General features: G+C 37.0%; 1 protein-coding gene across 2 annotated transcripts; it reads right to left on the bottom strand.

Annotated features, from left to right (window-relative positions):
- Positions 1–743: 743 nt before the first annotated feature.
- LOC149831977 (alpha-xylosidase 1-like) lies at positions 744–7304 on the bottom strand. 2 transcript variants are annotated; one of them, XM_090014237.1, is made up of 5 exons: positions 7070–7304; positions 6290–6990; positions 4205–5147; positions 1719–2022; positions 744–1592 (listed from the first exon to the last, which is right to left on the bottom strand). In XM_090014237.1, exons 1-5 carry the CDS (start codon positions 7288–7290, stop codon positions 1062–1064), a joined length of 2700 nt encoding a protein of 899 aa, XP_089870363.1. In that variant the 5' UTR covers positions 7291–7304; the 3' UTR covers positions 744–1061. The 2 variants fall into 2 exon arrangements, with proteins under 2 accessions (XP_089870363.1, XP_089870362.1); XM_090014236.1 differs by having other exon boundaries at positions 744–2022.
- Positions 7305–26015: the final 18711 nt, after the last annotated feature.

Genomic DNA, 26015 nt, shown 5'->3' with positions numbered 1-26015 from the left:
ATGTCAAGGATTGCACAACACAAGAAATAAAAAAGCAATCACGTTTTACAAAATGACATGTCATCTCTCTCTCAGATGACTTTTTTTATTTATTTTTTATCTGCCGTGTCTGAGACACCAAGGACATGTTTTGAGAGTTCCATTAGCGTGTGGCACACCAAAACGTGTAATATAAAATATAATGGATGAATGTAATATATTTTAATTTTTTCGTTTCATAGTGGTTTCATGCTTATTAAAACATAGAATAAACAGTTTATAAAAGGTAAAATCATGGCCAATCCAAGTTGCTGGCTGGTGCTTGGAAAAATGTAAAACACGGGAGAAATGGCATTCCTTGCATCTGATATGGTATACGATATACCTGCCCCAAGGGGGGTTTGTGTAATGGGGAGGGGCCTCAAGGTTCGATTCTCACTGGCGTCTCCCCTCTATGCAAGCCAATGCTCAGAATAAGCACCAGGGCAGGGATCTTAGCCTCGAAAATGTATGCTGCCGGCATGACAACCGTACCGTATGTAAGGCAGCTTGAGCCACCGTGATCAGGTCTTTGTGTCCGGTGCAGTTTTTTCATGTTATAAATAAATAAACTATGTGCACATACCCATATTTATTTTTGTAAACATCCCTTCCGTTTTCTTGGTGATTGTAATAAAAATGTGTGCCGACTCATCTCACACACTAGCACCTGTCTGATTAATTCCACTTGATATGCAATTTGTTGAGCAAAACCATCTCACTCGTTTGCGTGCACACAGTGGCCCAAGGCTTACCCATTAAAGGGAATTCACCCAGCTTCAACTCATAACATCCCTTCAACTTGGTGACATTACCCTGCCAGAAGAGGGGGTAACACGAAGCTTTTACATGCCATAGCAGGCAAGTGCAGTGTTACAACTGAATGAAAACAAGTGCTATTTTCTATATATGATGTCAGAGCACCTTGGCCAATTACAACTTTATTATATGTACTACCACTGAACCAAAATCTAAAGATATTAATTACGTACATCCAGCTTACTCATCATAACCTGAATTAATAGTAAGAAGAATCTAAATGCTCAGATCCCACTGCCAATATTGACCTCCCATGACATAGAGAACTTCTTCCCCAAAGGCAAAGCTAGTCCACCAACCTGGACCATCATGCTATCCTTCCTGTCCAATATCACCTCACTCTCTGCTTCAGCAACCCTCATATGTTCAATCCGAGTCTCATCGAAGGACAATGCATCTTTGGCAGGCAAAGATAGAGGCTCGCCATCAACCTCAATTTCAAGACCCTGTCCTCCTCCAGCCACACCAAGAACTACCACCTTCTCAATCACTAGACCTAGTCCCACAGCAAACTGCCCTTGGTCAACTTGTGACCAGACCTTCACCTTGCCCTTGCCCACACTAGCGTGGAAGTCCACATATGTAGACTTGCCACTTCTCAACTCCATAACCGGATCTTCATCATCATCGATAAAGACCTTTCCGGTGGCATCACCGTCTTCGGCACCGGATGGGAAGGCAATGACAAGGGTGAAGGGCGTTGCCCTGGTTTCTCTGGAAAGGAGCCCTCCACGCTGCATGGGAAGTATGGTGTTCTGGTAGACATGGACATTAACAACATTCAAAGGAGCATAAAGGGTGAAGTAGTTCCCTTTGGACACAATTTTCTTAGAGAAGTCAAATAGGCTGTACCATGTGCCCGGAGGGAAAAGGGCCCTGACCTTGGTGACATTGGCCTTGAGGACAGGTGAGACTAGCACACTGCTTCCAAGCAAGAACTGGGTGCTGAGTCCATATGACTCCACAAAATTGGGGAATGAGAAGAACACAGGGCGTGCTATGGGTGCCCCAGTGGCGTGTGCCTCATAGCTGAGGGTGTAGAGGTAAGGGAGCAGCTTGTAACGCAAGCCAAGTGCATTGCGAGCCGATTCTGCAACTGAGGCCCACTGATACAGCTCTTGGCGAGGCGAAGCAAAGTTGGCATGGTCCCTTGAGAATGGGTAGAACGCACCAAGCTGGATCCACCTGAATTCAGCAGAGTTCTCACCATTTCAATGATTGAATAAGAGAACTGTTGTAATCAAACTGAGGTGAAATTGAACAACATACTGCATTAGTTTAAGACCAACAACAAGCATACAATTCAAGCATCTTTCATGGGATCATTTTGCCTTTTCTTTGCTTATCATATCATACTATATCAACCACTTGGATTTAAAACTCACCTACCACTGGTGCAACACACCCCAATACTTCTAACACTATAATTAACCAAAAGAAATAAAAAAAAAGGGGAGCATTATAGAAAACAGGAGAAGATGATTCAGGTAATTACAAAGCATAAATGCAGAGACAGAAGAAAGTTACAGGGATGTGTAAAAAAGACAAGATCATTGTCTTAAGTATAAAATATAGCAAGTGGTGTTCAACCAACCAAATAAAGGATTGTAGGCAAGGAAGCCCCACCAAGTTTTTTGGAGCATAAAAATTCTAGCTTGAAATTTCAAAACCATCAGGCAAAATTTTAGAAAGACACGATATCATAAACTTTGTGATTTATCAAAAATGTAACAGGTCGCTTACCTGGAATTAGTACGTACTCCTATATGGCCCGGCTTTAATAAAGCCATGGATTTATAGATAAGATTAAAATTGAGAACAAAATAAACAACTAAAACCTATAAATATTTACTAATATTAAAAACACGCTAATAAAAAAAAACGAGTACATGCATTTAGAGGGTGTGTCAAACGGATAAAACATGACATGACCCCGATCCAGTGATACAGATTTAGAAATAAAGATGTCCAATTAACTATTCGCATCAGACCCACAAGGTCCAATTAGCATATGGACATGGGTATGGTTTATGGAATTTGATATCAAACCCAAGTCCAATCTTAGTTCGGATTAAGATACAATTTTTCTCATGCAAAAACAGCAAATTTTTATATTTTATTGGTTTTTTGGATCAGGTCCGGTTTATGTTATCCTTATAGCGTACCTAGGTTTGCTTTTTCATATGATAGGTAGTCAAACTCAAAGCTGATACTAATAAATCAAAGTTACATCTGGAACCATTTGTTTGATAGGGAAGAGGAGTGAATGAATTTCCACATAAAAAGTGGTAGGTGGTAAAAAATAAAATTTATGTGTCAGCACAGACACTTTCTCACCATGATGATTTGATGTTAGTTTCTTTCATTCATGGTAAAAAAGGATTAGGATTAATTGTCGGCTCAGCACTTTACCATGAAACAAACGAGGTCAAAAAGTCTAACCCATTTACCTGGGTAGGAAAAAGAAAGACGAGGAGGAAAGGGTCATTATGGTTATATCTACTGTAGATAAATTATATAAATTATTGCATTTGAAAAGGGTCTAAAATCCGAAAAAAAAAATTAAGTCACAAAGACACATAGACATGAGGGGGTGTGAGGCAGGTTTGACTCGCAAGCTCAATTATTTTTTGAAAAATAGGACACAAGGACCCATATTTTTAAATTTTAATGAATGAAAACTATTTTTTAATATTTTAATGTTAAAAAATACATTTTTATTAAAATAAAACATTATCAAATAACGAAACAATATTAAACTATTGTCCAGATGTGTTAGTATCCATGTACAAGTGTTCGTGCCACCCAAGACACGCCACCAAAAAATAGTGTCCCTGTAACATAGCAAAAAAAAGCGATTGATACATGAGTATCCAGAAGGTCCACATTTGATACATGAGACAAATCATACGTGTGGTCACTGCGGTCCCCGCACCAGCTTCTTCCGCGTTTGAAACGTGGGGACACTACAGTCCCCACGGGACAAAGCTCATCCCATGGGATGCCTTTTTAATAAAGGCATGCGGGATGCGATGTAGACCCCGAGGGACCCGAATCTCGCGTCCTGGATAAACGCCACCCAGTGTGCCCGGGCAGCGTTTGACCAGCCTAATCAAACACACCCAAAAACAACGTTTTAGGAATCAAGGGTAAGATATCATTTTATGATAATATCAAGGATACAACAAATTTAAGATTCACTAAGTCGCCTTTTGAATGTCATGTTTATATTTAGAAATGTTATCGAAGCAGCCTCTTTTGGTCATGGGATTAGTCAGCAGTCGAGTCCTATACGGGTAGTCGATACTCTTGCAAAGAAGAATTGTTCACACACACACACACACAGGTGTTAAAGTCCAGAGGTTACCTATTGCATAACTGCTCAGATGGGGCAGGATAGAAGCCGCAAATATCCGATCCAACCATTGGCATACCAAAGAGGCCAAAATTGAGAATGGTGGATATGGAGTACCGAAGATTATCCCAATCTCCCTTGTTATCACCCGTCCAATGGGCAGCGTATGCACCGGATCCAACGAAAGTCGACCGGGTGAGCACGAAAGGCCGCTTGCCGCCAGTCGACTTAAGCAATGCCTTGTTGGTGGCAATGGCTTGCAAGAAACCATACAAACTATGCGCATCGTACTCGAGAACACCTTTATAGTGAGTAGCACTAGTGGCAATGGTCTTGAACCCAATGGGTGCACCCATTCCAGAAGCATTTATCTTGTAAGGTGGGTTGTCCCATCTTGTCTGGGTGAGGTTGGTGCAATCCAAGCAACAGTCCCACGGGTGACCCTTTGGGCTTGGACAAGAATGGTCTTTGGGTACAGTACATTTTCCAGTACAGAAGTTAGATGGCTCATTCATGTCAATCCAGAGACCATCCACAGGCAGTAACTTCCTAAAAGTGGAGATCTCGTTAGACCACCAATGGACCGTCTTGGGGTTAAGAAAGTCGGGAAAATATACCATACCGGGCCAAACTTGGGCCAGGTAGGGCTGGCCATCGAGCTTAATGAAAACATCATCAGCCATTCCCCTAAGGTAAGTTTTGTAAGTTTGGTTGACGTTGATTCCTGGATCAATGAGGACTATATACTTGAGCCCTTGGCTGTGTAGTTTGTGAAGAAAGGTTGCCATCTTGTGGCGGGGGAAGTTGATGTTGCTCAGAGTGAAATCCTTGGCAGCATCCATGTGGTCATCGTCGGTCCACATTACGTCTAGTGGGATTTTGGCTTTGCTGTACCCTTCCACAACTCCTGCTACCTCTGAGACATTATGGTACCCCCATCTGCACTGATGGAATCCTGCAACCAACCCACAAGTAAATTGTGAAGTTGCATTGTAAAAAAAGAAATCATCCATAACCAAAGTTGTGCACTTCTTGTTTATTGAGCAAAAAAAGGATTTTATTTGTCGAGAGAGAGACCGTATCAAGTGAGAGGTGGCTTGGATCAATGCCCTTCATCCGAGAGATGAATGGCAACCCAAACACCACCATTTTTTCCTGTTTTTCAGCAGATCATTTGTTGTGCTTTAGATACCGTTCATCTACAAGATCAATGGCCCTGAAAACTTTTATGGGAACCATTTGAGAGGTAAACTACCCAACTAAGGTGTTTGGGTTGCCAAGATGAACGGCATCTAAGGCACCTCCGACGGCAATCTGTCACAAGTGCCTATGGTCTTTTCCCCGTCTCTTTATTGTCCTAGACACCAAGAAAAGAGAAACAGCCCATACACCGTAAAGTAACAAGAAAAGACTTTGAATGTTTAATCATAAAAGGAAAAGTTGGCAATGACATGACGTGATGCTGGGTCCATCTACTTAGAAGTTAGAATAGGAGCATGGCAGTCCTGATCCAACACCATATCATCAAGATTGAACCATAACTCTCCTGGACAGATGGTTCAGAGCAAGGGCTAAAGGAGTTGGTTGATCTTATTCAATAACTTTAGAACATGGCCATGGGTCTTGGTGCTTATTAATGAGAATCAAGAAAGAAGTCAGGAAAGCTACACATTTTGTACCTTTTTCAACCATGTAATAAATGCACCAAGCATTTATTTTGGTTCATCCTCTCTTAAATGAAGTGCAGAAAAATAGAACCTAAAGTTGGCAGGAAACACCCCTCTCTGCAACAATCTTAAAAGATAATACATAGTTCTAGTTCCTCTTCTTAGAAAAACTAGTTAAGGTGTTCATTGTTCAGTCTAATTTCTCTTTCAGAAAAAAAAAACTGCAAATTTAACTACAAAAATGTAAATAACTCGTTTGGTCTCACCCAAAATCTAGAATTTCTAAATCATGATCAGAACAGCAAAACTCCAAGCTTGCATCCATGGAAAAACTTTTACCAAACAATTCCTGGATTTTTGGTATTCACACAAACAATAAAAACCTTCTTCTAAGAATGAAAGATAAGAAAAAAAGGTGTTTTCTGCTTACCAAGAGCCCAGTAAGGCATAGGAGCAGGGCGACCAACAAAAGAGGTATACTGATCCATGAGCCCCAGAGGTGTTGGGCCAGCAAAGAAATAGAAATCAAACACCCCACCAATGACTTTGTATGTCAGTGATGAACCTCTGTAGAAGACATCCATCCCATTGCTGTTCAGCAACAGGGCTCCATGAAAGGACACCTCCCCTCCATTGTTTCTGAGCTCCACGTAGTAGGGATGATCTCCATACAAGTCTGTATTGAGGTTGATAGCAGATATATCAGTAGTGTACAGAGTGTATGCATCGTTTGGCTGAATCCGAATTCCCTTGCCCTGTGTGTTCTCTCCCAAACCATACAAGGCAGAGTTCTGGGGCAAGCGGGTGGAGATCTCCAAGTACTGGTCTTTGAACACCATGTGGCCATAAGGGCTGTGCTTATCTGCAGTGGAATTGAAGAGGGTCTCCCCATTTGATCTTCTTCTCACATAGAAACCAAATGGGTCGGCGGTGAAACCGAAAATCAGTTCGTTTCCACCATGTTCAGAGAGCATCACCTCGAAATCTCCCCTTCTTCCCATTGTGGTGACTCGGCTGGTTGATAAGAGCGGGGAAGGAGGGGCAGCTCGAGGAAGAAGGTTATAGGGCACCTCCCATCTTTGGTTTTCAGCGTCTGTGATATGTACCCTTAGCCGGTCCTGTGTCTCATGCCTGTATAAGATATGCACAATCAATCACATCACAATTTGAGAGAGAGAGAGAGAGAGAGAGAGAGAGAGAGAGTACAAACTTGACATAAAGCTGCAGCTTTGGAATATCAGGGCCATAAACATGAGTCTTCTTCTTCACCTTGAGAAGGCCAATGAGGCCTCCATCTGGTGATTCTTCTAATGAGACCAGGCGATAACCTTTTCCTATTTTGGTATGATGATTATGAGCGAGGACATGGGGAGGGGAGAGAGACAAAAGCAAAGAAGAAAAGAGTAGCAGCACGAAAGGAAGAGGAGACATGGTTGTGTAGTGGAGGAGGGTCGAAGCCAAGGAAGGAGATTTATAGAGATCTAATGGGGAGTGTTGGATTCAAATGTTTAGAATTGGCCAAAAGTGCAGAGACTCTGCATGTGATAGTGTCGGTTTGGAAGGATCAACTTATAACGGATAGTCAATCCTTTTTTGCTTCTCTTTTGCCCTTGTCATTTACCTATGCATTTTTTGAGATTTTCCTTAATTTTTATTATTTAATTTTTATTCCATATGTTTTCCATTGACATGAGTAAAATGGGATGAAAGCTATTTTGTGTTTCGTTGGATTGACTTTTACGTAAGACTCCATGAAAATCTCAAAATAGGTTTTATCTTTTTCATGTATTTATTATCTTATAAAACATGAAAATCCAACTCTTTTTATCCCCTTAGTAAGTAGCATCGCCACCAAAGGGGTTCGGGGCAGTGGGATTGGGGCCTAAATCATTTGGCAGGCAGCCTAGGTTCAAATCCCATGGGCATCACTTCTTATGTAAGCCTAAGCGTCACAACTTTTTGGGGGTAAGGAGTTTTATGCTGTCTGAACAGCGGCCGTAAGAAATGCAGGCAGAGCTAACTCGGCTAGGTCTCTGATCTTGGGAGCGTCGTAACTATAAAAAAATAGCACCACTTAACATCTTATCATGGCCTTTAATTATAATATTTAGTTTTAACTGTGATAATAAAATCTGTAATTATACAAGATTGGAAAATTAAGAATTTAGTTCTTTTCATATAGTTGAAAATTTTCCTTTATCTAGATAGGAAAAGACTGATCATGTCTATGGGATCTATATAAAATAAAGAAGCCAAGTTTTTTTTTCGTTTTGCAATTATGATTCAAAAAAATGGAATAGTACAGATAATCTTTTAATAACAGAATTTTATAAGATTCGTGATTTTTTTGTCCACCGCAACCTTTTATATAGATAAAAAATAATTTATTGCTTTCCTGATTCAATAATTTATTTAAATAACGACAGTTCAAAGGCAACAAAACAGCCCATGATTTGGTGCCTTTTACAAGTGTGAAACCAGAACCGTGCTTATGGCTCTGTCAGAAACTCTCTCTGTCCGAGGTCACCGGAGAGGTTTTGTGGAATCCACTGCGCGCGTTCTTCCCTGTTTGGAAGACATGGAAATATGTGAAAAATATAAAGAGGTACTGGCACAGCTCCTGTTCTTCAAACCAAGTACCACCATGAGTGTCAGCTGCTGCACCAACGCCTCTTTCGATGCCAGTTTCAACGCCTCACTTTATGGGCCCGATGATTCAGAGAGAAAGAGAGATTCGAGAAGAAAACAAGCACACACAGAGGGGCCAAAGACCTACCTTCACCGCCAGCATTTCAGAAAAAAAAAAAGATTACAAAAGTAGATGACTCTCTTCTCACATAAAAACCTTAAAGTCGTACAAAATACTCACAAAAAAAGTTACATCAACAAGAAAACATTAAAAGAGTATTTATAACAGCCCAATATTTCTGTTACCACCATGGACTTCCAAAAATTTTCTTCAATATAGTTTTCTTCAACATATGTCAAGGTTTGTAACATGAAATTCAAGGCACGTCTCAACATATCAAGAGTTAGATATCTTAGGCATGTGTTCCTTCCCTTAAGGCTGAAGCAGTGGGCTCTCCAGTGAGCAGCGGGGGCAGCCAAGAGGTAAGCCATGCAATTGACCAAGAGGTAGGCCATATTAGTGTCATAGCACACTCTGACCTGATATGCACCCTAAAGAAAAGATATTGTAGGGTAATCTATTAATGGGCAAAGCTAAATGCTTTTTCTTGAGTTACATCCATTTCTACCGGTCATTCAAAAGGATCTTTTATAGGACTAAAAAAATAAATAAAGAAAAGCAAAATTTTAAAAGTGATGCTTCTTTAATCTAAAGTTTAAAGTTAGAAGTTCATTGACAAGAACTCAGCACATGGTCGAACTCTCTTTATACCTCTATCATGTGAATAGAGACAAGACTATTACTTCCTACATCTTGGAACAATTGGTCATGTCCCACAGCAATAATTTTAAGCACCCAAGACATAAAGCAGTTCAATCCATATGATGAATCTGCACTATTGTTTTGTTGAATTTGAGGTCATTTTTGTGATTATGATATGATATGCAATGTAGGTTTCATCGCTGTAGAATCTTTGAACTTGGATAGCTGTCGCCATAATTAGCTAAAAAGACTTTCTCTCTCCCAATTTTCAAGAGAAAAATAGCAATTTTGGGGGTACGAGAGAGACCTTTAGTTCTGGTGCTAATTCATTCAGTAAAGTTTGGCACAAATGATTTGGATAGGTGAAAACCAAGAGTCATATTTTCACAGTTGCAAGCCAATACTAATTTCCCAATTCAGTGCAAAGAGTTGAAAAACTCATTTTCAATATTTGTCCATTAAGCATGTAATTGCACAAATTTTGGTGGGGAAGGCCTGATGGAGGGCGATCAGGTGCTTAATGCACAAATTTTGTACCATGTAATTGCACCTGAGACCGTGACTCCTTTCAAACTATGATAGCTTTCTCTCTCTTCTTTTTCCTGTGATAACCAATGTTGTCAGTATCGGTGATTATCGGCTATCATATCTGCAGAAAATCGATACACTTCACCTTTGAATTGGCTTTTTTTTTATTAAATATAAAAAAATACTTAAAATTATTATTTTAATGGCTTTAACACTTGTCACGTTCTGATTGACATAATATTTTTTAATTATTTTTTGGTCATTTGATTCACTTGAGTATGGTATCTGCCGATTCACCTAAATATTTTGATTACTTTTGATCACTAATAATGGACTTGTCTGATTCACAATTGAACTACAAGTAAAATATTTTGATGACTAGATAGGAGATCTGCCATGCGGTTTCTCATGGAATTCGCATCCCCAAACCCCAGTGCCACGCACATCCATGCCTCTAAACTAAATCCCGACTCTTATATGTCCATACGCAGAACATTGAATGGCTCAATGGACCAAATAGAGTTATATATACAGGTGGTCTATTCTATGATATGTAAATGTTATAAATAATCAATATGTAAACTTTTGGCTTCCCAAAGAATTGTGGTTTTTTCTTGTAAATGGGGAGTCCCCACCGTAGATTGCCTTCCCCTTTTGGCTTTATATTTCCCATGGTTTCCTCTGTCAATTGTTGCCTTCATTTCTTTCCTTGTGCACATTTGTTACCCATGTTTGAAAATAATAAAGGACCTTGTAGTACCCTTGAGCTTGGGAAAAGAGAAGTATATAAATAGAAATATATCCAAATATAACCTTGGTAACATCCTACTATACAAACCTCTAAGGATTTATGCAATATGCCCAATACAATTTGACACCATGCCAAGCTTCAAGGTTGTGCCCATGACAAGTGGTGTCAGATCCATGTAGGCAGAGCCGGACCTGTCAAGAGGCCAATGAGACTTGGGCCTCAGGTCCCTGGGCCAAAAAAATTTTTAGGGGCCCCAAAAAAATTGGAGGCGCTGCCCTCGAACTCCTACTATTAATAGGGGGCTCAAAAAATTCCGAGGCGCTACCCTCAAACTCCTACTATTAATAGGGGGCATATTTTTAAAGAGCCCATTTTTAATAGGAGCTCAAAAAATTTCGAGGCCCTGCCCCAGAGCTCCTGCTATTAATAGGGGGCCCATTTTTTCCCTCCGCCTCAGGCCCCATAAAACACAGGTACGGCCCTGCATGTAGGGCAGTATATCACTGGAACTGCATGCCATTGGCACACGCAATCTATTATAATATTATCTAGTGCATCTATGGTTCTAGTTCACTCAATGGTTTTTCACCTCCCTCCTGTCTAAGAAGTCCTCATCACCCAAAACATACATAATCAAAGAATTAGAAGGTTGCAATCTTATCCTATGCAACATGGTAATGTGCAGCCCAAGAGGGCTCTGTATTCCTGGCTGGGTGAACCGGATAAAGAGGTGCGAAGTTGAAGATGCCGTTTTGTTCGATGTTCTAAGTGTGTACCCCACATTTCAAGGATGAAGAATAAGAGGGAAGCATTCCCGGTGGGCAGGAACAGGGTGCCCGGAGGTTTTACATATATATGAATGGTAGCTGGTGAAAAGAGAATTGAGGCTCTTGAGGTGGCGAACAGCTCTAAGCTTGTGCAATGAACCTTCAAAGGTACAATATAACGTATTCTTTAGAGCTGAGGGTTTGAGGATAAATTGTCAATTTTGTCATTGACAATTAACTAATTGTCAATCATAAAAATTCATACTCCATTGATAGGTTTATTATTTTGGCCATATATTTTTATTGGGATGTCCAAATGAGGCGCGATTTAGTGTGTTGAAAATTTAGTATTCTTTTCTTTGAAGTGTAAAACCTAAAAATATTGTTTTGGTGGTCAAAGACATGCTCACAATAAGCCCTACCTGAAAAACAATATTTTTGTCAAACAGATCACCTTGTCAGGTATATTTGTATACTCTAATGTTGGAGTGACCTGGTTTTTGTGTTGTTTGAAAGCTAACGCTTTTTACTTCAATTCATTTTTTAGACAAAAATCTTAAAGATGTAGTTTAGGAGGTCAAAATTGTAATTGGACATATATCTACCTTATTGAAAATTGAAACACTTCGCTTTAAAAATGGATTTATTAAGAAAAACAATGTGTTCAAAATCAGGGTATATACAGCCAGTAGGACGTTCTTTTAGTTAAAGCAAAGCTCTTCCACTTTATGATGCAATCAATTTCATACTTAAACCATTTCTCCCTTTGTTGCATGGCTTTAATTTCTATTTAATTAGGTAGATGTGAACTGGCCATGTTACAGTAACAAGTTTGAAAAAGGATAGCTAGACATGAACCTGGTTAATTAACAACCAAACTAATAGCCATGAACTTGGTTAATTAACCAATCAAATCAAAACCTTTCAATGGTGAAAAAATTATCCAATTCTGACAAGCTGGACATTTGTTAGTAATAGGATCTATCAATTTGCTCACCTGCCAAACATGAAATCTCACTCAGATAATCTAGATTATCAGTGAATACTTGGATCATTCTATTGCGTCTTAGTGTGGGCTTGTGGTGCACATCTTATGTCAATCAGAGTGAACATAATTTATCTTGTAAGTACTCCAACCTGTCTTCTAATGAGGCTATACAGGAATGCTACATAAGAAATGTGAAGTGGTTCCTCTACAGTCCACGCTGAAACAGTTAAGTAGGTAATTGCATTTATATGGTTGTCCAATGCTCCATCTGTCAACCTGTTGGAACCTGAGAGTCTAAAATTCGTGAGAAAGCACAAACGGAATGGTGAACTTGCACTATCTGCAGACTAGGGAACGAGTAAGAGAATATAACTCAAAAGCTTATTATGAATATATGGTATGTTTCCAATTGGTACGACTAAGAAGAATATAATTTTGTGAGGGCCGGCTTCATTGGTTATACAAAGTTAGGCCAGGCTGATGGTAGCAAGTAATATGAACCACGCACACTCGCACACTCAATGCACCAAATACACTTACATACACAAAACCAATTTAACGTGGTTTGGTAAATACCAGCGTCCATGATAGTCTTTCTATTCAAACTTGAATAGGGTCTCTTTTCTTCTTACCTTTATATAGATTACAATGAGAGTCCAATTTAATACATTTGGAAAGATCTAGAGTAGCCTTAGAATTAAGAATACAAATCTTGGTTGGAGATCTTTTCTTTCTATCATGATCTTCAATATTAGTTAATATCAACTGAATTTTAGTAGGTGACGGTTTGAGATCGCTTATCATTATCGACTTTTCCTTTATGTCATGATCTTGATTAGATGACTTTTCTTTCATATGGACACTACCTTGAGAGTTCATTTGAAAATGAGATGTGGTGATCGATCATTCTGAGATCTTATCTCTAACCTCCCCCCCGCAAACACAATAGGCTCGGGCTCACATTGAGTTTGAACCGCAACAATGAAAACCGTTGAGAAGATAAGGGTTTAGTGAACACGTCAGCAAGTTGATCATGAGTATGCAGATACCGAACTTATAATTTCTTCTTGGACACTTTGTCACGAACAAAATAAACATTGATTTCAATGTGTTTAAAGCGAGAATGAAAAATTGGGTGAGAAGCAAGGTACGTGGCACCAATATTGTCACACTAGATAATTGAAGGAGGACCAAAGAGACCTAGTTCATATAGTAGATAACCAACCTAAGTAACTTCTGCAGCAGAATTGGAGAGAGCTCGATATCCAGCTTCGGTGCTCGATCGAGATACGGTAGTTTGCTTCTTGGAGCTCTAGGATACCAAATTGGGACCAATGAACACTGCATAACTACTTGTAGATTTTCGATCATCTGGGCACCCGGCCCAGTCCGTATTAGTAGACCGACAAGTCAAAATTAGTGGAATGAGTCATAGTCAAGCCATGGGAAATCGTGAACTTGAGATAGCGTAAAATATGCTTTACTGTCTGCCAATGATCAATAGTGGGTCGGTGCATAAACTGACACGCTTTATTTACTACAAATGAGTCATCGGGCCAAGTTAAAGTAATATATTGCAGGGAACCCATAATACTGCAATATAATGTGGGGTCTTCAAAAGCAAAACCACTGAAAGCTGAGAAGAAAAGATTGGTAGCTATAGGGAAAGTAACGGGTTTGGTGCCCAACATGGTAGTCTGATTGAGAAGCTCCAAGATATATTTGTGTTGACATAGAAGCAACCCGATGAAAAGAGAGAAAACTTCAACTCCCAAGAAGAAATGAAGCGGTCCCAATTCCTTGAGGGCAAATTTATGGCCCATATCAGAGATAAGAGAGCGAATTTGAGAAGGAGAATTCCCAGTGACAATGATATCATCTACATAAATTAACACAAAAATAAGAATAGAAGAGCTCCAAAAAATAAATAGAGAGGTGTACATCTGGAACCAACAAAACCAATACCCAAGAGAAAGGTGCTAAGCCGATGAAACTATACATGAGGAGCTTGTTGGACACCATATAGAGCACGTTGAAGCTTGGACACATAATGAGGAAACTGAGGATCTTGAAAGCTAGGATGTTGAGACATATAGACCTCTTCGTTTAGAACACCATAGAGAAAGGTGTTTTGAACATCTAGTTGTCAGAACGACCAGTTGTGTCCAGTAATGAGAGCAAGAATGATTCAAATAGTAGTGAGTTTGACAATCAGGCTGAAAGTTTCAAAGTAATTCACACTTTCTTGTTGACTAGATCCCTTGGCGATGAGATGAGTTTTATAGCGTTCGAGGCAACCAACAAACCTTCTTTTAACTTTATAAATCCATTTGCACCCAATAACATGATGGTGAGCAGGAGAAATAAAAACCCAAGTATTGTGGAGGTGGGTTTACAAGAACATGAATTAGAAAGAAGGGTGGTGAGGAAGAGGCAGGAAGGGAAGGTAGAGTCATAGGGGCAGCCGGATATGAGTAAGGAGGATAGGGTATGGCAATTGGAACAAGAGCAGGATATTGAGGGGCCGAAGAAGGAAAGTGAGAGAATCGGCTAGGTGTGGAGAAAGAAAAACGAGTTTCATCAAAGACAACATGTCGAGAAATAATAATTTTGAATATGGTCATGTTGAGGCACACATAGTCCTTGTGTTAGAGACTATAGCCCAAAAACATGCATAGGGTAGACTAAGCATCTAGTTTGTGATGGCGATAGGATCATAGGAAAGGAAAACATGCACAACCAAAGACTCTCAAAACTTTGTAATCAATAGTTCTTTTGAAAATAAGCTCTAAAGGAGTTTTATGAGCAATGGTGGTTAAAGGGAGTCTATTGATGAGGTATATCGTAGTTTAAAAAACATAAGTTCAAAATTTCAAGGAAACTCCAACATGAGCCATGAGAGTGAGGCCAACATCGACGATGTACCAATGTTTGCATTTGGCACTACCGTTTTGTTCATGTGTGTAAGGGAAAGAAACCCGGTGGCCAATCCCACAAGCTTGTAGATATGTAGAAACATTATGATAATCACTGCCCCAATCAGTAATAAGAAATTTAATCTTGCCATTACAAACATTTTCAATATACACCTTGAACTGCTTAAAAACATCAAACACTTGCAATTTTTGTTGTAGCATATAAATCCAATAATATCTAGAATATGCATAAATGAATCTGACATAATAACGTTCATTATTAACTAAAGAAATAGGGGTTGGTCCCCAAACATCTGAAAATATTAAGTCCAAAAATTTAGACACTCGATAAGAGGAAGAAACAAAAGGCAAGTTATGACTTTTGCCAATTTGACATGCCTCACATACTTTATTTTTAAACATTTTTTAAAAGGTAAATGAAAATGATGAAGTACATGCTGAATGATTTTAGATGAAGGATGGTCAAGACATTAGTGCCAATGAACAAACATGGTGTGTTCACCCATCATTGCTTCTTTATTTCATCTTGCTTTTAGAGAAATACGATAAAGGCCTCCAACACTCTTTTCACCGGCTAGAAGTCTCCCCAAAGCCTTGTCCTTGATATAACAACAATCAGGATTAAACTCAACAAATAAGTTATTATTTCTAGTCAATTTATTAACTGACATCAAATTATTTGTGATATGAGGAACATGCAAGACATCTTTAAGAAGAATGTGAGCTTTAGGAAAATGAATCATACCAACATTATGAATTTGCAAACCTAAGCCATTGTCGACTTTCAGAGTGTCATTGTCTTGATATTCAGAATGTAGAGACATGTTGCTTAGATCATTGGTGACGTGATGAGTCGCTTCAGAGTCAGGATACCAAAAAGCATCATCATACATCATAGGAGCATCATGATAAGCCTTGATTGATAGAGTAAGGCATATTAAAAATACATCCCTGCTGTGTGACCCAGTTTATCATATGCTTGACAAACAACTTTGTTTGATTGATTCTCATTACCTTTAAAGTTTTGTTCACTTCGAGGTTGATTATAGTTTGGAGAATATCCTCTATTTTTTTATCTATAACCACCTCAATTTTCATTATTATTTTTGCTTTTATAGCCACCACACCAAATTAAGTTTTAATTTTGATTTTGGCAGGTAATAAGATTAGCCCTGGGCATGGTTAAATCAGGAACCAACTCATTTTCACTTAGTTGTGCTTCATAGATCAACAAAAGTTCATGAAGTTTGTTAAGTGTGATAGGTTTGATACGAGCTCCAATGGTCGTACAAAACAAATTAAATTTAGAAGGCAGTCCACGAATAATATGTGCCATCAAGTCATCTTCAGATATTGGCTTGGATATAACAACCAATTGATGCAAAAGTTTTTTTGCATTCTGTATATATTCCTTAACACTTTGAGAGCCTTTTTTTAATTCAAATAGACAAATTTTTAACTGCATAATTTAAGCCCGAGACTGGGCAGCATAAGCAAGCTTCAACGAAGTCCAGACCTCATAGAACGTTGAGAGTCCTACAACATGGGTATGGACCAATTCAGATAACGATGAGAGAATCCAACTAAGTAAAAGTTGGTCTTGATGATGCCATAACATGAAATCGGGATTGATTTCATTTGAGTCTATTTTGAATTTCAATGGATATGGATTTGTTCCATCAATAAGACCAATAAGGTCATATGATTTTAAGATGGGAAGAAATTGCAATTCCCATAACAAATATTTGTCGGCCGTTAATTTGGTGGTCAAAAAATGATGAAGCCCGGATTGAAAATTTGGTTGAGGTAAAATCATATTGAGAGTACCTGAAGCTTCTGACTAGCTTTTGGGCTGTCGAGTATTGCTGGTGGATGATGGTGAGATTGCCATTGATGATAAAATCGTTACGGCTCTGATACCATAATATAAACCACACACACTCAATGCACCAAATACACTCATATACACAAAACCAATTTAACGTGGTTCAGTAAATACCTACGTCCACGATAGTCTCTCTATTCAATCTTGAATAGGAACTCTTCTCTTCTTGCCTTTATATAGATTACAATGAGAGTCCAATTTAATACATTTAGAAAGATCTAAAGTAGCCTTAGAATTAAGAATACAAATCTTGACTGGAGTTCTTTCCTTTCTATCATGATCTTCAAGATTAGTTAATCTCAACTGAATTTTAACAGGTGACAGTTTGAGATCTCTTATCATTATTGACTTTCTTTTCTATCATGATCTTCATTAGATTCATTAGATGACTTTCCTTTCATATGGACACTACCTTGAGAGTCTATTTGGGAAGGAGATGTGTTGATCGATCCTTCCATGATCTTATCTCTAACACCTAGAATGACATTACGAATCAAATTTACTTAATAGATGACAACCTTCTAATAATTTAATTTCTTACATAAGAAAATGACTTATCTTATTAGACATTCTTGGCCATTAAGCAGTATATTTTCACCATTGGATTTCTATGCTTCACATTTCTCTAGTTGTTTACAAACTGATTATCTTCATGAGCAAAAAGCTTGAGTTTGCAATTTTGAAGGTATTGGCCAATTAACTATATTTTACTTTTTGGTGAAATTAATTTGAACAAATTTTTGGTGAAAATCCTTGGGTACATTTTACTTTTAGATGAAATTAATTTGGAGATTTTTTTTGCCAAAATCCTTGGGTGGAGACGAGTTCACCAAAACGAGATAGGCATTGGGTTTCACTCTTCTTTCTCTAAATAGATTCATAATGCTTGATCATTGTCTTTAATTGATAATTCTAAAGGTTTGACATCTTGACAAGTCATATTCCTGAAAAAGAAAAAAGACATCTTGACAAGTCATCCTGTCACTAGGAGATTATCTCATGGTTACAAGTCTATCCATCCAACCAGTTGAGCTATCACGCTTCTTTTAACATGTATATAGACGAATACTATGTTGGGCTGTGAAACAAGATGAGAAACTTGTCATTCAGCACAACTTGGCTCATGAGAAGCTCAGCTCAGCTCAAAAATTGAGTTCGATGAACTGAGCCATGAGCCAACTTGTTTAGTTAAATGAGCCAAGCATGAACATCACAAGCTTAGCTTGGCTCATATAGGCTTGCTTTGCAAATTATATATATATATATATATATTATATGTATTGCCCATATATTATATGTATTATATATATTTAAATATTATCAATCTTTAAAAATATATTTAAATAAATGAGCCAGCTCATAATGAGCTCATTAGTTGAGCTTGATCTTGGGTATACCGTATACCGTTAATGAGAGCCCGAACAATCCAAGCTTGGCTTGTTTACCAACGTTATTATTATATAAGCTATATAAATGTGACCATACAAGCTGAGCCGAGATGATGAACAGGCTTGTATTAGTTTTGCCTTCTATGTAAGGTTATGTGCTCGTAAGATGATTGTTGGGAGGCCATCCCAACAATCACAACTGTTCATATATGTGATAGTTAAATTATAAATAGATTACATATAAAATAATCAGATAATAAATCATGCTTAAAATATAGTTACAAGTATGGACTAAGTCCAACAAAAAAGAGTATTAATCTATTTTTATAGGGTTTTCACTAAAAAAAACTTTTTTTTTTATAGAAAGACACATTTCTTGATACATATAATTTTTCAGATTTAAGGTTAAAACATCTATAGCCTTTTTTGGTGACTTGCATATCCTAAAAAGATACAAGGAATTGCACGAGGGGAGAATTTATCATTTTTATCTATAAAAATAAAACATTTACACCAAAAAACCCTCAACTTAGAGTAATCTAGATTTTGTTTAAAAAGTTTTTCCACAGAAGAAATGTTTTGTAATATCGTGTATTTTGGTACTTAATCATTTTATAATTTTGACGAAAATTTGGCCAAGTCTGGGAGAAAGATCGTTTGAGGCTCAATTTTTAGACTGCAGTCTTTGAGTCTGGGCTTGATCTAGATCGAGGCGAGCCAAACGAAATGTGAGAAAAAGTTTTAATTTCGATCTTTAAATTCAAGCAAAATTCAAGTTATTTTCAGGCAAAATTCAAAATTTGATATTCGTGTACTGAAATTTCAAATATGAACCAAACTTTCTTGAGAAGTGTCAAAAATGGACCTCATGTCAACATCCATCATATTGGAAAAACATGAGTCCTTTTTTGTTCCATCTATTGTCCCTTGAAGATTAAAAGGTACTCATTCATCCTCCTAGAAAGAAAAAGTAAAGAGTTTGAACCAAGGTTTTTCATATCGTATCGTATCATACATTATGATACGTATCATTACTTTTGGGGTTTACAATACAAGAGGAAGTAGGAGCGGAAAGCGATTCGAGAATAAGAAGTGTAAAGCGCGATACTTTTAAAATTTTAGAAACTGGGAAGCATAGAACGACTTAGAAATGAACCAGGAATCATCTAGAAAGCAAGAAGGGAAGCAAATCAGAAGCAACCTTGAAAGCAAACCAAAAGTGAAGAGGGAAGCGACCTAGGATTCAAGTGAAAAGCAAATAGTAATTGAATTTTCCTAATATTGAAAAAAAAAATTGTTAAAGGCTCCAAACCTAAAAAAGAGAAAAAATTGCATCCTAATGTTGGGAAGTGAGTGAGAAGCGATCGGGAAGTGATTGAAAAGCGATCAGGAAGCGACTGGAAAGTGATCGAAAAATCGAGTGGGAAGCAAAATAGAAAGTGCACTTCCCAATCAAAATGGGCACTTTCCCACGCGTTTTAGAAGCATCGTGGTTCGCACTTTCAAAGCATGTTTTGGGGTAGGACATTTTTTCAAGCCCATGGGGCTTATGGTTACCCGGGTGTATCGTACCCGTATCGTATGATGCATCCCTTTATCGTGTCATATCATACGATACGCCTTCAACGCACTTTACAAAGGCAACAATTCTTTTTTTTCATTTTTGGTTTTAAATACCTTTTGAGGGCCAAGTTCTCCATTTGTCTTGAGGCCATTAAAAGTGCATTTTCACCATTTTTTTACTTAAAAGAAAGTGGGTTAAGAGAAAAAAAAATGCATTTGTACTGCTTTTTCACTCAAGAAAATAGGTCAAGATAAAAAATATTTATTATGAGTAAAATTACAAAGCTACTCTCCACGAAATAAAGATTTATAACAAGGTAGAAATCAGACTCCACACTGCTCTAACAAAGATGACATCAGATGATCTGACATGACAATGAGACACTCAAGTAATGAGTGGAAATCGATTGAAAATCGAGTGCAACTATTGCCATAATATTTTTGTTTATTTAGTACGAAAGTATAAGTCTTGTAGCATGTACTTAATTGCAAGATATTTAATATTTTGCATTGTTCTTGTGATAATTGGAGCTCATAGAGACATAAATCTTTGATATGTAATTTTATGATTTTATTTTGTAAATTCATTATTATTTCATGTGATATAATTTTTTTAGAATTTTTATTAAAAAATTTTATTATTAATTTTTGAGGATTTTTTAAATTTTTTATTAAAAGTTTAAAATACTTTTACAATAGGATACGATATGCTGTTATTATTGACCCAATCGATACCCGTAACGGTATGCTACTTACAACCGTGGTTTGAACTCTTAACGATGAAAGTCACTATTGTAATTTGACATATGATTTAACATTAAGTTAAAGAAAAACTATAAATGCAGGCCCATGTTTGATAGTTTTGAGGAAAAGTTTGGAGTATATTTGGAATTTCAGACCGTGGCCCATATTTGGAATTAGGGGCAAAAGGTTGGCCCCGAAATGGAATTTTCCCAATAAAAAAAACAATAAATTTTTGGCCAACAAAAAAATCATTAAAACACCATTTGTGTCCTGCATTAACAGTTAACGAGAGCTAAAGTTTCTAAATTTTTAGACATGGATCCTCCATGTTCCGGACCGCCATGTTTTTCACCTTTTTGCTCTGATGTATATACCTCTTTGGCACTCTAGAGTGCTCCACAAGGCCTTACGGCCTAAGAACCCCGTGTATTCGGACCCTCTCTTCCCCTCTTGATGTACTTTGCTTTCAAGTATCTATAAAGAAGCTTTTTGCATCTCTCTCGCTCTCTTGTGCTTGTGCATACGCGTACTCTTGCTTCCGCTCGTGCGCGTGTGTTGTGCATTGCTTGTGCGCTTAAAAGGCCTGCCTTCGGTGTGTGATTGCCCGAAGCTACGTCACGGGGGCCTTCGCTTCCCAGCCCGTGAAACTCCACATGCGTATATGATGCCTATTAGGAATATATACACTAAAATTCTGACATTGATGTTGGTTAAGAGCTGATATTAGTCCTCGAATAATGTATTATTCAAAGGATGGCTTTTTCTGTAAAGACAAACTTTCTATATGACAGAGATGGGAAGTGTTTTTCTTTTTTATGGAAAGAGGAAACTAGTGTTATTAAGCGCACTGCCTCGAGGCATGAGGCATTGCACATCAAGGCAACGTGCAAGGCCCATGAAGCATTTGCATCATGAAAGTAGCCATGCACCTTGCATCAAGGCTGCAAGAACCTCACTTGCAATAGGTCAATGGAGGGATACACGCTATATTTGACCTTTAATTCTTGCACAAATTCAAACCTTATCATCCTTGTCTCTTCCTTTTCAACTTACTATCTTTTCTTCTTCCTGTCACTCTGTTTTTTGACAGGAACCAAGGAGTGGCCAAAGACCATTGGAGAAGAATAAGGATTAGGGTAGTAGAAGAGGACAAGCCTCCCGCCCTGTTGTAGCAAAGATGCAGCAAACTCGGAAAGGAATTAAAAATGGACTCTTGGTTTAACTTAACATCTAACACAAATAAGGCCAAGGTAACCTAAGGTTAGATGGGTACAAACTGCATCAAAACAGGGATGGACTTTGTTGGACAAGACATTGACCATGTCTATCATGAGGCTATTTCCGAGGCAGATTGACAGGAAGGAGTACGAAGGAAAAAAAGTGCCAAATTTCTGTCCGGATTTGTTTTTCCAGCATGTTGGGCATAGGTTTTACTAGTGTTTTAAGCATATTGCCTACACTTTTTGTTTTCTCTGTCTTCGTTCATCGAAGGAAGAAGATGTGGCTATGGACTTCATGCATTTTTGAACTTTTAATTTTAATTGACCTTTGGGCTACGACAATGATGTCTTCTTTTAAATCGTTGTAATTTTGAAAAGATTTTTATATAAAAAACATGTGAAAACCAGACATCAAATAATAAAAACCGGTTCTCACTAGTGGATGAGACCGGGTCGAACTCAGGGAACGGGAATATTTTGTATTCAAGCACACAATTCTAAACTATTCTTTATTGCCGAATTATTTGAAATGTAAAATATACGAGAAAATTAAAAACAACTAACTATTACAACAAATGAATACCCTTAGCAGAGGGCGTAAAGTGCAATATTTACAAACCCAATTAAATTCCTAATTCTAAACTAAAAAGTAAAAAGAAGCTTCATTCTTCGTACTTTGTGTCACGTAATCTCTTCCGCTCCACTCTCGTGCAATCCTGCACAAGTCAAAAGGACACGAGCAGTACAAGAGAAAGAAGTAGACAATAGCTAAAAAGGAACACGAGCAGTACACCCAAAGTAAAATGATTACTAACTACTAATTGACTAATTACTCTAATGACAAAGTAATTAACAATGCTAATTATTAGATTTAACTAACACTAACTAATGGTTTAACTAATTACTAATTATTAATGGACTACACTAACAATTAGTAGATTAAGCTAAACAATGATATACTAATGAACTAATCAATTTAGCTATGAACTAATACTTGTTTAAACAAGGCATCAGCAATTTAAAACTCAACAATTCTCAGTAAAATAACAAAAGTCAAATATGATCTAATTATCTTTCAATGAAAACTTTGTAATGAACTCATTAAGAATTAACAGTGAATTTTAGAAAAAAATGAACAATGAAACTTAGCATTTCACTGGATCTTATCAGTAGACGACTATTCTCAATACCGAGTGATTCAATTCAATGTAACCACATAACAAAGAATTCATTGAAAGTATTCAAAATATGTAGTAAATCTGATCATATCAGTATTCTCCATTGAAAATTCAAAAACAGCAACACATGACTCAACTAGCAGCCATTCTCCATTGACAGTTCAAAACAGCAATACATCCTCCTTTGAAAACAACACTGAGGTCAAATATCTTCACGATAAATGTGAAGTTTTCTGCTTAAACAAGAGATTCCTGCAGAAGGTTAACAGAAGAGGGATCCACCGGAAGATCAGAAAACTAAATCGAATTTCAACAATCGATCATTGAGTAAACATCAATTAGCCACCGGAGAATCAGAAAACTGAATTATAATTCAGTCACCGGAAAAAAAAATAGTAAAACTGATTCAAAAATCAGTCTCTCTCTGGTTAACGCAGGGGATTCCGGCAACATCTACAGCAAATCCATAGTTTCAATTGCATACAACTCTCTTTTAAGAAGATTTAAAAAGTGATCACCGGAAAAGTTATCGCCAAACAAAAAAAATCGATCCAGATGATCGATACTGCTTAGAACAAAAAAATTTTATTTTATTTTCTGATATAAAGAAACTAATTCACTAAATCTGGATCAAGAATTTGATCAGATCATCAACACTTATTCATCAGAACAAGCATTCCGGCCGAATACTTGTCAATTGCCGGATTCCTTCACAGAATTTTTTTCTTTTTATGTTTTATTCTTTTTTTTCCAAATTGAAATTCAAACATTATGCAAATTATCATTCAGAAAGAAAGAAATAAAACGAAGAAGAAGAAGAAGAAGATTTGGAAGAAGAAGAAGAAGAAGAAGAAGAAATTTCGGTCACTTACCGTGAACTGGAGAAATCAGAGAAGAGGTGGCCTCCACCTCGTGCGCTGCCGCCGATTGAAGAAGCTCCACCACCGGATGAAGAAGAGGATAGAAGTAACTGTCAATGGAAGAAGAAGAAAGGTAGTAGATGAAAAAAATCCGGTGACTGGAAAAGGAAAAGGAAAAGTGCAGAACACCAGAGAGGGAAGGGGAAGTTTGACGCACAAATTGAAGGCCCCGATTTCTCTTTTTTTTTTGGGTTTTTAAAGAGCTCAAACTGGTTGGAACCGGTTTGTAACAAAAAATATTCAGTTTCAAAAATTCCAAACCGGTTCCAGCCGGTTTGGTTTTTATTATTATTTTTTTTTAATTTTCTATTAGAAATACAAACTGATTCACGCTGGTTTGTATTATTATTATTTTTTTCCAGTTTTCCTTTAGTTTTCAAAAATTACAAACCATGCAATGGTTTGTTTTTATTATTATATATTTTTTTCATTTTTATTTTCAAAAGTCAAGAAAACCGTATAAATCGGTTTATTATGAAAATTTTCAAAAACAAAACTATTTATTTATAAAGAAACTTTAAAAACTAATCTAACTATATTTTTTTTTTCTAAAAAAAACAAACACTTAAAATGAATATAAAACTATTTTCTCTATTTTTTATTTTTTATTTTATTTTTAATTGAAAACTAAAACTAAACTACTATGAATATAACAAAAACTAAAATATGTATAAAAATGTAAAATAAAACTATTTTTCATGCATTTTCTATTTTTAAATCATTTTAGCACATTTACTCGAAAACTAACATAAAATTTGGTTTTTGAAACATTATTTTATAAAATCATGCATATTTAAATGTTAATTAACCCTGAATTATATGCATGATCAGACAACATTGATCCACTTGCTAGATTAGCATCTTTTAGGGTTTTTTTTTTCAAATTTGTTAGAACTAAACCATGAGTTGTTTGTGTGAAGGTAGTTCTCTAGTCTTGTTATTGTAAATACACTTGCAGTCAATTATTTTTATGTTATGTTTTTGTATTTTTTTATGTATTATATTTTTTATATATGTTTTGTTTCTTCAGCTATGTTTTGTTGTAGTAGGGCATACAACAAATAGGGCGACATCCATAAGATTTTTTTTTGCAGGTTTATAGCCTATAACGATGAAACATTGGTATCGCCATTATAAGCAAGATCATTGTCTTGTCGTTATAGCCTATAACGGTGAGTCAATTCTCTTCGTTATAACAGCAAACCAAGAATCTCGTTGTTATATCATATTTTGTTGTTAAAACAACCTCATCGTTAAATATTGCCACACCGCTATTGGTGTTTCTAGTTTCGGCGAGATTCGGCAACAACAAGCTATAAATATCACCGTTATTACTCAACACAGGCTAATTTTTTTGATGACTTATCGGCAAGAATTCTTATTGTTATAAGCCTATAGTGACGAGAAATAAGGCAATAGCGGCGATATATATCGTTGCTATTGACCCACATCCTTGCAGTAGTACACCTGAGCTCATTATGAATTAAGGTTTATAAGCCAATCACGAACTGACTCATTTTCTAAAAAAACTATGTATAATGTATATAACATATATGTAATATACATTTTAAATATATAATATATTTATGTATAATATATAAAATAAGCCTATATGAGCTGAGCTTCCCTTTTCATAGTTAGCTTGTATACCTAAACGAGATAGCTCGTAGCTCAGTTTGTCGATCTGAGCTGAGGCGAACAGCAAGCTGCTCATATCGTTTCCCCTATTAGCCTTTGTAAGAAAAGATTTTTCTAGAGTATAGGGTATCAGTTTTTCTACGGGAAAATTTTAAAACCATACCTAAATGTTTTATCAATAATCAAAACACACCCAACTTTCAGAAATTGTTACTAGCAAACTAGATGTGTAACACAATTACCATTTTACCCTCATAAC

Source organism: Nuphar pumila, chromosome 7 (assembly GCF_984573655.1).
Source record: "Nuphar pumila chromosome 7, dmNupPumi1.hap1.1, whole genome shotgun sequence".
NCBI classification, from domain to species: domain Eukaryota; kingdom Viridiplantae; phylum Streptophyta; class Magnoliopsida; order Nymphaeales; family Nymphaeaceae; genus Nuphar; species Nuphar pumila.
The sequence above is the reverse complement of the archived record's forward strand: the minus strand, read 5'-3'. Positions and strand labels throughout refer to the sequence as shown.